The following is a 13,063-nucleotide window of genomic DNA, read 5'->3' as shown; positions in this document are numbered from 1 at the left end:
AAAAAAAAAAAAAAAAAAAAGAATTTATCCATGTAACCAAAACCACCTGTACCCCCCAAAACCATTGAAATATTAAAAACAGTAACAATTTAAAAAATAAAAAAAGAACACACACTGGAACAATCAGAAGATTGCTTGGTGCCCTGCATCTTAAGGAGCATTCTGGCAGAAAAGCTTATGATGCACTGACTTGGGGCAAGTAAAACTGATGCTGGGGACAAAGGGAGAAGATGTTCCTTCCCCAGGGAATGAAAACTTTTCTTATTCACCTTGCTTGTGCTCCAACACTCATGTTAATCTAGTATGGAATACATGAATACATGGCTACTTGTTTCTAACTGTTTGTTGGTGGATTTAAAATGGTTTTTCCTTATTTTTGAACTTTTATTTAGAGAACTCAATGCTCTTCTGTCTTCTTTCATCTTGTGAATTGTTTACTTACCCATAAGACATCTTTTCCTAACCCAGCTTTGACTTTTCAGCAACGACACTGAAGAACTCTACACATTTAATTGCTTTTTTCAACATTTAGAAAGAAAAAGAGGATAAGGGATTGTGCCTGTAAATAGTGTTTTCAAAAGAAAGTAAAGGGTAAATGTGGCCAAAACATTTCAAAACAAATACAATGCAGCCTCTTGCTATAAGAACAAGGGTGTTTTAATAATAATAAAGGAATTGTACTGAATTATTCTCTTCTGCCTCTCACCATCTCTGTCCTCCTGGGGTTTTTCATTTTCCTTCATTCTCACTGTCCACTAAACCCTGGGCAAAGCAACAGAGGAAATTATATCCTCAAGATGCCTTTGTTACTTTCTGAGAAAACTTTCTGTAAATAGAATCTACTGTTTTGAAGGAAAAAATCTCTCTTCCGAAACTTACATGAGAGGAAGAATCTTCGATGTGTGGGAAAGACCACCTATCTGGTTTTCTCTCCTTCTTAGGAACTAAACACACTAGTGTACTATTTTTTAATCTTTGAGTGTTATATCTCTACTTTGTCCTTCCATTCTAACCCAGTGGGTTCTGATAAAAACACAGTAGTTGAACGATGATTGTAGGGATAAGAAAAGTAACAAATCATTTGCAGTAGGTTTTCAATGTTGTAAAAGACAGCTGAGCCTTATGTTTTTATTATTCATCTGATTGTGGAGAACTTACAAAGCTCTAAATTGGCACATTTTCAAAACTTTTTAAAAATGAATCCAACTATTCACCCATTTTCTTAGAAAACACCACAGCTAGTATCTGGAAGGAATTCGTGTCACTTTCTTTAGGAGGATAAGCAGATGCGTTACAGTTAGATGTTCAAAGCTTTGGCTCTGCTGCCATCTGTCTGGATTCCTATTCAGGCTCCCCTCTTTTTGATTCATAATATAGGGAAAATGGTCCATGCCTCAGTTTTCTCATTTGTAAAATGAGAGTAGTCATAGGACTTTTTTTTTTTTTTTTTTTTTTTTTTTTTTTTTAAGACAGGGTTTCACCATGTTGGTCAGGCTGGTCTTGAACTCCTGACCTCAGGTGATCCGTCCGCCTTGGCCTCCAAAGTGCTTGGATTACAGGCGTGAGCTACCACACCTGGCCCATAGGACTTTTATAGGATTGATTTGAAGGTTAAATCATTAACAGATTAAAGCATGTAGAGCAGAACATGACACTCAGCAGCATTTTATTATTATGAATGCCCTTGTTTTTGTCATAATCATTATAATGTAGAGATAGGCTCCCACCAGTGGAGTAGTATATCCTTAGAGTGAAGCTATAGCTGCAGGTGATACATTGTAGATTTCTATTCACTTTGGAAACTACCGCTGAGCTTGTACTATGTGTCAGGATTTTGACGACAGCTGGGAATCCATGGGGGATCAAGACAAACCAGGTCCCTGACCTTCTTAGGCTTTTTTGAGGTAGGGAGTAGGGATAGAAATTCTCCACTGCATGGAGGATTGGTAAACACTGCAATCAATTAATTTTTGAAACTTTGTATTTTTGTAAGTAGGTTTATCAAAGTTGCAATAATCTATTTTACTATGGAAAAATTTAGTCACTGTGTACAGAGCTGATTTCTCAGCTGTTTCCATCTTCCATGGGGGAAACAGAAGGAGGAGATGAATTTTGTAGCGGGGTGTAGATTAGCAACGAGATTCCTAGCAGGGACGGTCATTGGGTATCAGAATGAAGGAAAAGAGTGTTGGAGAATTTCATTAATTTATTCTTTCACCTACAAGAATTTATTCTCTTAGCTGTGTGTGGTGGCACACGCCTGTAGTCTCAGCTCCTCTGGAGGCTGAGGCAGGAAAATCACTTCAGCCCACAAGTTCAAGGTTACAGTGAGCTATGATCCCACCACTGAATTCCAACCTGGGCAACAGAGGGAGACCTTGACTGTTAAAAAAAAAAAAGACTGTATTAGGTATTACTGCCTGTGCAGTCTTGTGATGAATGTGGGAAGAACAAGAGGAGCGTTGTTATCAAGTCATTATAAGATTCATTTTTAGTAGCTTAAGGTTTTGGTTTGTTTTATTTAGAAATAAGGATAAAATTTACACAGTTTTTTTTTTTTTTTTTTTTAAAGATTAGATGCTATCTAACTGAGCTATTTGGTTGATCAGAAAGGATTTTCAAAACCTACATTTTAGTGATAAATTGCCTTGTTCATATTTGATCATATCTGCCATCAATGAAAAACAATGTACGAAATATGCAAAAACATCCCGAGAAGCAGTTTTTTTGTTTGTTCTGAGACAGAGTCTTGCTCTTTTGCCCAGGCTGGAGTGCTGTGGCACAATCTCAGCTCACTACAAGCTCCACCTCCGGTGTTCAGGCAATTCTCCTGCCTCAACCTCCCAAGTAGCTGGGACTACAGATGCCCACCACCACACCTGGCTAATTTTTATATTTTTAGTAGAGGAGGTGTTTCCCCATGTTGGCCAGGCTGGTCTCGAACTCCTGACCTGAAATGATCCACTCACATTGACTTTCCAAAGTGCTGGGATTATAGGTGTGAACCACTGTGTCCAGCCAGCAGTTGTTTTTTAATTTTTTAAAAAAGCAACACTAAGTATTTTAAGTGAGCTAAAATTTCTTCTTTACTAATTGGTTTTCTGTTTTCTCAGATAGAGGTGTGCTTCAATGATATTGGATAACCACTATGCAAATATATGCTGAATCCGGTATGGAAATAAAATAGCGACCTTGTATGTAAGACAGCCTGGATTAGTTTTCAGTGCTTATTAAGCATGGAAAAATGGACAAAACAGAACTATCATGCTGGGGTGTGTAAGGTAGCCTCAGATGTAGAAGGTAGGTAGGCCTTCTCAAGATCCAGGAGCCGAGACACACCTGCTGAGAGGCACAGAGGCAAACATTCACTCCTTGCTTTGTTACAGATGTGGTGGAAGCTGAAAGTAATGATTTGACTGACAAGTGGTGGGAACCAATAGAGATCACAATTAATTCGATTCAGGAAGCAAGACATACAAAATGAGCTGCCCATTCTCTAAACAAGTATCCTCTCTCTACCCTGCTCTGGTTCTTGGCAGAATGACTTTCATAGACTGCATCAACTGACTCCGTGCTGCCTGGCTTCCTAGAGGGTTCAGTCCATGGGAAGATCAGCAGAATATTGGGGCCCTTCCTGGCTCCCTCCCTTCTTAGTCACTTCTTGCTGGTGGGTGAATTCCTTTACCAAGGCCACACCTCCTGTCAGGAGCCACTTTAAACTCCTATTCTCCCTGGGTTGTAGTAGCTGCTTCCTCCACTCGCTTTCTCAGACCAGGGGTAGTCACAGCTTCCACTGAGTTGCCTGCGCCCCCCACGCGGGGTGCTTCATCATGCCTTGCTTGCTTCCTCTACACTACCTACACTTCCACGGAGAGCCCTTGATTAGATTCTCCTCAATTACCTGTATTGAGTGTGTCCTCCACTTCCTCTAGGATCTGACTGATGCACACACAAAAAACACTGTGACAAGTTGGAGACAGCCTGGGCAGTGGTCTGGATGGTAGGTGCTATTCGAGTTGAGGACAGATGGAAGCCACAGTGGACCTGGGAAGGCAGGTGGACTTGATCTGTGACCTGAAGAGGGGTGGGGTTTAGGTAATTGGGTAACAGTAAGGCCCTGGGGTTTGGCGGGCAGGGGTGGGGATTTAAAAGTGACTATCTCTAAAAAAGGGGTGAGAGTTGGAGTATACAGTGAGTATTCACCACTGTCAGAGTAACTTGACAGATGTAGATGAACATTTGCTGTGTGTGGGGAGCAGAGGATAAGGTTGGAAGGGCTGAGTGGGATGAAATTCTGAAATGTCTCAGAGTGGGGAAGCACCATGGGGAATCAATGAATATTATTATCATCATAATTATACTTCTTCCAACCTTATAATTTTTCCAGCAATAACAATTATGGTACAATCATGTAACATTTACAGGGTATTTCATCATTTTCAGAGTATCATTGTGATATTTAAGGCCAGGTAATTGCCTTTATCATTACTCTTTTCTTCCATGCCACCCCCATATACAATTCTGATCCTTTAGATCTGAAAAAATATGTAAAAATGACACTAATTAACCCTTCCTTCTCATGTAAAACGCTCCAATCATATGGAATAATTTACTATTGAGCAAAAAAGGGGATTATAGCCTTACATTTTCTTTTTATCAAAAGCTAAAGATTTTAAAATTGCATTAAAAGAAGAAAGGAATGTTTCTTGCAGGGCATCAGAAAATGACAGAACAGAGCAAAATTTGGAGGTTTAGGACTGCTTATAGTTCTCAACATGGCAGTGTTCAAGTGATGAATTATTCACTGAAGCACTGACATCATTACAGTCCTTCAGGGACCCCAGGACTCCAAATACTGCTGAAGTCAGTTGGACAACAAAAGGTCTCTTAGGATGATCCATCAAAGAAAACTCAGACATCAGCAAATTGTTTCTAAGCAACCTCTGGGTAATTCTATGGCAAAAATACAAAGAAGCTGAAAATTATTTACTCCAATTAGCACTGCAGTGTGACACAAAGAAAAATGTATGGATTTTGGAATTCAATGGCTTGAATTTTAATCTTGATTTTTCCATTTAATATCTGTGTGAACTTGGGTCAGTTTTTTAACTCGTGTCAATTTCTTTATTTGGGTAATGGTGATTAACTACTTGATATTCAGTACTCTTTTGGGAATTTATTTTTTTTGAGATGGGGTCTCACTCTGTCATGCAGGTTGGAGGCAGTGGCACAATCTTGGCTCGCTGCAAACTCCGCCTCCCAGGTTCAGGTGATTCTGTCATCTCAGCCACATGAGTAGCTGGGATTACAGGTGCGTGCCATCATGCCCAGCTAATTTTTGTATTTTTTGGTAGACAGGGGCTTTCACCATGTTGACCAGTCTGGTCTCAAACTCCTGTGATCTACCTGTCTCAGCCTCCCAAAGTGCTGGGATTATAGTCGTGAGCCACTGTGCCCAGCCAGATATGGCAATTTCTAAGACATTTACGTGCACAGGTCAAAGACCCAGCTTTTGGTGTTTGTTTTGTTTTTTCTTTTTATTACATTTTAACTATAATGATTTTTCTGTGGTACATACTCAGTCTCTGAAACAAACTGTCCCAAGCTGTTTTAAGGGTTCATTGCTCCTGGCAGTTTGGCCTGAAGGAGGCACTGCAGGAGAACTTTGTCCTTAAGGTGAATCAGCCATGGAATTACAGATAGCTTTCATTTCTAAACACAGTCTTAAAGAAAATTAAACCCGAAAGCTCAAGGAAGGTAAAAAGGTATTCTATGGTAACTTTCTTTAATCTCCTGGTTACAGTTTCAAAAATTTTGCTCTTCCCTTCATTGGAAAGTGATCTGGGTATCAGGAAATGATTTTAGAACCATAGGTTTCTGTCCTGTGGTTACATAATCTGGAAGGAAAAAAACATTGCAGTTAGTTTCTCTCTGTGTGGCACTGAAATAGACAATTTCATTAGTAATTCCATTCATTGCATTTCCCTTCTTTCTTTCTTCTTCCCTTTTTTTCCTCCCTCTTTTCCATTCTCTCCTTTTCTCCCTTCCCTTAGTGTCTCTTGTTCTCATTCCTGGGTATGGTATTGTTTTGTTTTTGTTTTGTCTCTTCATGGCTAGGATCTCAATGTTAGCATGTACTTATGTAGAGTACATGTTGATATATTCTTAGGGACTGTCAACAACTGGCTGGAATAGCGTTTGTTGTCTTTCTAGCAATAGATTACAGGTGAGAGATCAGGGCCAAGCTAGTTTCAAATACTACCAAAGAGGCAGGAGAAAAGCCTCCAAAATGAGACATGCATGTTTCTGCCCACCCCAGGCAATGCCAGAGAAGCCTAATCATGCCATTTGGGTTACAGGTGTCCCATGCACTTTTGCACATAGTCAGACAGATCCACCAGCATGGTCACAGAGTTGCTCCCTTCTGGAAAATCATAAAATAATTACTTATTCAGATAACATACTGAATAGGTAGCCATACAGACTAATGCACAGAGTCAGATATGCCAGAGTTGGAATTCCTCCCTGCCACTAATATTTTCTGAGGCCCAGATCCCACCTTTGTAACTAGGCGCAATAATTGTTTAGTACAATGTTAGGCACATGGTTAACATTTAATAAATTGTAATTACTATTGTAGTCCCACCCTGCTTGAATTCTAGAGTTCTGTAAGTGACTTACTTGTAGACCCTGGATATTCCAGAAAAGATTAGACACACACATATGTAACAAAAACATGTGAGCATATGAATAGATATTCAATGATATGCCAATTGCAGCCCACTCAAGGAAATCTACCCATTTGTAGACACGGGCCACCTCTAAATAAACTAATATAGGCCCTCTCTCCTCATTGTGTAGATATTTGATTTGGTTTCCAACAGTTCTTAAAATTTTTTTTCTGTGTTGGAACCAGGTTGACTCAACATATGTTGTGTCTGTTTCTTATTTAGACATTATACGGCTGTTGAATTTGAGCTCTTCAGGGATGGCAAAATGAGCTGTGTTATTTTTTATACCTACGGCAGACAATATTAGCCAACCAAGATATTCTCTTTTTTTGAGCCCACACCCAGGCACAGAGTTCTTAGTACAGTGTATTGACTGTTACTTCCGATTGCTTAGAGTTGATAGGCAAGTTGAAACGTATTTATCATCCCTGGATTTCATTCTCAATCCTCTCCCAGGCTCTTTGTCTCGAATTACATAAATAAAAAGCTGGATGGAATTAGAAGGCAGGGTTGCTGGCACAGAATCACACTTTTGGTTTTTTTTTGGTCAGGAGAAGCATAGAATTTTGCCATTTATTCAACAAATATTTATTGAGCTGGACTCTGTACCTGCTGTGGATTCAAAGGTGAATAATGGCAAAGTCCTGGCCTTCACTGGGACACTGATGAGTCTGCACATTAGGATACCTGTGGTGCTTTCAAAAATACCATGCCCATTTCCCATGTCCCCTTTTAAAAGCTTTAATAAGCGAATTAGGTTAAGTACCTCACTTATACTCGGTTGTAAATGCCTGTCTGCCAGTCTCTACCACCAGGCTATAAACTCCTTAAAGGAAAGAACTGTAACCTCTCCCATTTTTTAAAAAAAGATCAAGGTAAAATTTATCAATAGCGAAATACGCAACTTTAAAATGGATAATTATATGAATGTTTACAAGTGTATATATTCTTGTAATCAACACTCTAATCAAGGTAAATAATACATTTATTACCCCAGAATATCTTCATGTTTTCTTTTGCCTCTTTCTAGTAAATCCCCATCTCCCACAAGCAACCACTGTACTGTTTCTATTACCATGGGTTATGTTTACCTGGTTTTGAATTTCACAAAAACAGAACTATACAGCATATATTCTTATGTGTTTGGCTTTATTCTCTTAACATAATATTTTGGAGATTCATCTATATTTTGCATATATTAGTAGTTTATACTTCTTTATTGCTTAATAGTGTTTCATCCTATGAATACACCAAAATAAATATTTACCCATTCTCCTAGCGATGAAGATTTGGGTTATTTCCAGTTTGGGGTAACAATGGATGTGAGGGTTAGTTTTGTGTGTTAACTTGGCTAGGCTACATGTATCCATATATTTGGTCAAACATCCATCTAGATGTTGTTGTGGAAATATTTTTTAGAAGTGATAAACACTTAAGTTAATAGGTTTTGAGTAAAGTAGATTGCCCTCCATAATATGGGTTCATCAGTTAAATGCCTTACAAGAAAAAGACTGAGGTTCCCTGAAAAAGTGGGAAATCTGCCTCCAGGCTGTCTTCAGATTCATGACTGAAACATTAACTCTTCCCTGGGTCTCCATCCTGCTGGCTTTCCCTGCAGATTTCAAACTTGCTGGTCCCTGTAATCATATGAGCCAATTTCTTAACATAGTTTTTTCTCTCTTTCTGTGTATATGTAACTTACTGGTTCTGTTTATTTGAAGAACCTTGACAAATACAATGGACAAATATGCTGTAAACATTTTTGCTCAAGTCTTTTTGTGGGCATGTTTCCATTTCCCTCTGGCAAATGTCTAGAAGTGAAATCCAGTTTAGCCACTTTAATTTTACAAGAAAGTACCAAACTGTTTCCAAAGTAATGTACATTTGTTCACTTCTACCAGCAATGTATGAGAGTTCTGGTTACTGTCATTCTTGTCAATAGTTGGTGATATAAGTCTTTTTAATTGTAGCCATTCTGATAGGTGAATAGTGATGTCTGTACTTTTCATTTGCATTTCCCTGAGGGCTAATGATGTTAAACAGCTTTTCACTTGCTTATTTGCCATTTGTGTATTTTCTTTGGTGAATTGTCTGTTGGAATGGTTTAGCATTTGTTCCCTTTGTATCTCAACTCCTAGCATTTTGTAGTCACTCAGTGTATACTGTTTTATGAATGAATATTAAATCATCTATCAGTGAGGATTCCAAAATGATTATTAAACTTTTGTGTCATTATTTATAATGTTTATAAAGTACTTATCAAGGGTGCCTAACACATAGGCCATACCCCACAGTTGGTGGCTATTGATGCCATCCCTATTATGACTACGAGGAAATGAGGACTGGAAAAGTTATGTTAATCAAGGCCTAGTTACTAATTATCAAAATTGCTGCTAATGGACTTCTCAAATTCTGTATTTCATGTTTGAGTTTTTTGTTACCAGTAGCTTGACTAAGTATTAGATTAAGCATTAACTGTGTCGCTTCATTCATTTTTTAACTCTTATTTATAGCAAACCTGACATGGAAAATATAATGATGCTAATTCCCTTACATGTTTTAATTTATTTAATTCTCACTATAACCCTATAAGGAAAATACTATTATTTTCATTTTATAGATGATCAAACTGTAGTATAGATAGGTTGTTCAATTGCCTAGGATCTCACAGGTAATTAAAGAGGGAGGCAGGATTCATATTCAGTCATGTCTATACCAATGCCTGTGTGTTTTGCTTTGTTTGTAAACCATTATACTATCCTGTTTCTTATGACAAAATTAATTTTGGACATGTTAATTTTGAGGGGCTTATGGGATAGCAGGATGGGGATGTCTACTAAATCCCTGACACTTAGGAGAGAGTTATAGGAAGATGGGGATATAGAAAGAGAGTGCACTTGGTAACTATAGTGTAAGACAATATTAAGAAAATGGTTAGATAAAGTGCCTGAAATATTGGAAGATGGAGGAATTTCACTAGATTCAATTCCAGAGAGTTCCATGGGAGACTCCATTTTTAAAATTGACTTACCTTGTTCACAAGAACAGGTCTGTAATGATGAAATCTTATAATCTGTTATTAAGATACTCTACAATATTTTGGTTGCTGTTTGTTATTAGAATCTAAGACAGGTGGACCTAGGTTGCCTGGCCAGAGGGTCTAGGAGCTCACAGTTTCTCTAAAAACCCCTTTTCTGTTTACTGGAAACCCCAGGCGCTCTCTTAGGGGTTTCTCATGCCAAGCTGACTAATCCTTCCCTCTGCTCTAATTTCACTCTTCTGAAAAGGGAGTTTGAGGAACAGGGAGTGAGTCACTAGCTCCAAGATGGCAGCAAGGAGCACTGGTGTTAATCTGTGTTATCTTAGCTCCCACAGTGTGAGTAATCATGTCTAGCCAAGTCTCACTGGGGAAAACAGGTGCAAGTTTCCAAAGGAATGCTTCGTGACCATAATAGGAGTTTAGCTGGAACCCAACCTATATTTACACCCTGCAACAGAATACTTTATGGACCATGGTTTACAGAACATTCAGGTTCCCTAAAAATGTATCTCTGCACTGATGATGGAAACACAGCAATGTACCCAGACTGAACCTGGGACTAGCTCAGATTCTGAAGACTTGCACAGCAGGTCTAAAGGGCAAAGACTTCCCCCTGACACTCCAGAGAGGAAGTATGTAACAAACAGCAACTAAGCCAGGCCCTGCCCACGGGGTTGCACACACAAAAATGTTTTCCAAGCCCTTTATACACTCAGCAGGGAACACGCCGTTCTCTCTGGGAGGTTGCCAGAAACTTATAAGAGAGTCTGATCAGTGCCAAGAATAGACAAGCAAGGCCTCTCTCCTGCCTCGGAAGGGGACACTGTGTGGTGCTGAGTTGTTACTGCCTTTCTGTGCTCCTCTAGCCTCCTAAAGCAAGCCTGCAAACTGTTTCCCTGAATTTCTCAATCTCTTGATCAGTTGAAAAATTATTTCTGGAGGTCACTATACTTCTTTGGGCACCTGTAATCTTGCTCTCCAAAGCCAAATGCAAATACATTCCTTCTGCTTGCATTTGTTTTGCATCTCAGAGACTCGAGCCATGAATCTTTGAAGTGGAGCCCGAGGAAAACAGTCAGCAACCTTGTCCATTTGCTCAGGAAGAGTCTACCTCATTAGCCCTCTGCTTTAGCTTCAGCAAGGGTGGCAAAAGTTACCTGAAATTCAGCTAGCACAGGTAATGTTGAGAGAAAATTTGACTCTTCTCTTTGATGTACAAGATGTCTCTCCAACCCTTTCCTCTAAGTTTTCTTAAATCCCTGGTGTCTCCAACTTGACCCAGCTCTAAAATTAAATATTTACCATCTTTTTTCCTCTATAATAATACTGGGAAGAATCATGTGTCTGTTTTTAAATAAAAGTCTTGCTTTGTCACCCAGACTGGAATGCAATGGCACGATCTTGGCTCACTGCAACCTCCATCTCCGAGGTTCAAGCAATTCTCCTGCCTCATTTAATAAATATTTCTTGAGCCCTATATATGCCAAGCATCTGTGAGGTGATGGAAATTCTCCTTCCCTCAAAAAGTAACAGCAATTATTATTTGCAATCTACCTTCCTAAGGCACAGCAATGCCTATCTTTCAGAATTGTATGTAATAGGATACTAAGTGGAGCTTTTTTTGTTGTCTCATAATTGTCTACTTGGCTGCAAAGTTAGAGACAAGTAGCTGGGACTATAGGCATATGCCACCATGCCTGGCTGATTTTTGTTTTTTTCAGTAGAGACAGGTTTTGCCATATTGGCCAGGCTGGTCTCAAACTGTTGACCTCAAGTGATCCACCTGCCTTGGCCTCCCAAAGTGCTGGGATTACAGATGAGAGCCACTGTGCCTGACTAGTTTTCAAATAAAATCTTTAACTGAGTTATTCACATATCCCTTGTGTTTCTATAGGGTACAGCTTTTTGTTTTAAAGCTATTTGAATAGTTCTCCAAGTTTCTAAGACTCAGCTGCTTTTTTGGCTTATGAAATTGCCATTAATCAAGGTGGATTCACATGGTATCAATTCCCTGAAATGTGGGTATTTAGTCCATTTCATTCCATTCATATGACCATCCATCCATCCACCCATCCATCCAATATTTTTTGTTTAAAGTCTCTAAAACAGATACTTTATGTGACTGAATATGACTTAAAATGACTGAATTTGAGAACCTATGGCAATTAACAGATGATAAATTTCACACAAATCTTTATTGTTTATTAAGCAACTGAAAATAGAAAAGCTCAGGGGAAAATGATACTTGTGAATGTTAGGGATTTTGCCATGGAGAGATTTCACCAACCATAAGCCACTGCAAAATAGAGAACATCAAGCCCAGGCATGGTAAGCTTAGCACCTGGGCTTAGGACCTGCTAATTGGTTTCACATGTGTATGGAACCATCCCAGGACTGGATTCCAATATGGGGAGAGAAATCAGGTATTTCACTGAAAGGTATGACTGAGTTATATTGAAGGAACTCTTATATAACACTGTACTATGGCTATAATCAGCATTAGTGTTAGGATGACATTTTGTTTAGAGAGATATTGATGGTAAAAAAGAAATGGATTTGAACTCCAGTTCACCATTTCCTAAGCATGACTTTGAACTATTCATTCAAATTATGTAGTCATTTAATAAATATTTATGGGGCCCTATATATGCCAAGCACTCTGTGAGGTGATGGAAATTCTCCTGCCCTCAAAAAGTAACAGTAATTATTATTTGCAATCTACCTTCCTAAGGCACAGCAATGCCTATCTTTCAGAGTTGTATGTACTAGGATACTAAGTGGAGCTTTTTTGTTGTCTCATGATTGTCTACTTGGCTGCAAAGTTAGAGACAAAATAGGTGAAAATTATGAGACATACAGATGATTGGTACATGCCAATCATTGAGAGGCAAATTTATTCTGCTACCCCACTTACCACTCTACTCACTAATCTCCAGGGAACTATTGAATTGTAAATCTTCAGCCTCAGAAAGGGTTCTGTGCCTTTTCCTTTTACTCTATCTCAGTGCTCCTTATACATAATCCAATGAATTATTTCAAGGGAAATATTTGTAATGATTGTGGGGTGCCTGCAAGAAATTGAGCCTGAAATCTCATTTTTCATTTGGATGTCTACTCAAGTCATGGTTCTGCACTATCGTTTTTGCTTACTCCAGCAGTAGAAAAGAGTATAGGGGCAGAAGTAAAGCCAGAGAAAATGAGCAATAGGGCAACAAAGCACACTCCCATTGTCTGGTGGAAAAAAATGCCCGAGTCTTCCGTAGGTCAAGTAGATGCTACGAAGGTACCAAGT

The 13,063-nt window shown here is 38.9% G+C and overlaps 1 protein-coding gene across 1 annotated transcript in view; it reads left to right on the top strand.

Moving 5' to 3' along the window:
• Window positions 1-11,185, top strand: part of ASB4 (ankyrin repeat and SOCS box containing 4) — a 63,416-nt gene extending 52,231 nt beyond the window's left edge. The window contains exons 5-7 of the mRNA XM_032252902.1: window positions 3,114-3,300; window positions 3,387-3,667; window positions 10,803-11,185. Of these exons, the coding sequence (XP_032108793.1) occupies window positions 3,114-3,143 (30 nt within the window). The 3' untranslated portion in view covers window positions 3,144-3,300; window positions 3,387-3,667; window positions 10,803-11,185. The remainder of the gene's footprint in view (window positions 1-3,113; window positions 3,301-3,386; window positions 3,668-10,802) is intronic.
• The last annotated feature ends 1,878 nt before the right edge of the window (window positions 11,186-13,063 follow it).

The sequence above is a fragment of the Sapajus apella genome, unplaced genomic scaffold (genome assembly GCF_009761245.1).
Source record: "Sapajus apella isolate SASKATOON/1434 unplaced genomic scaffold, GSC_monkey_1.0 scaffold81, whole genome shotgun sequence".
Taxonomy (NCBI): Eukaryota; Metazoa; Chordata; class Mammalia; order Primates; family Cebidae; genus Sapajus; species Sapajus apella.
Note: the sequence above shows the minus strand (reverse complement) of the source record. Positions and strands in the feature narration are given on the sequence as shown.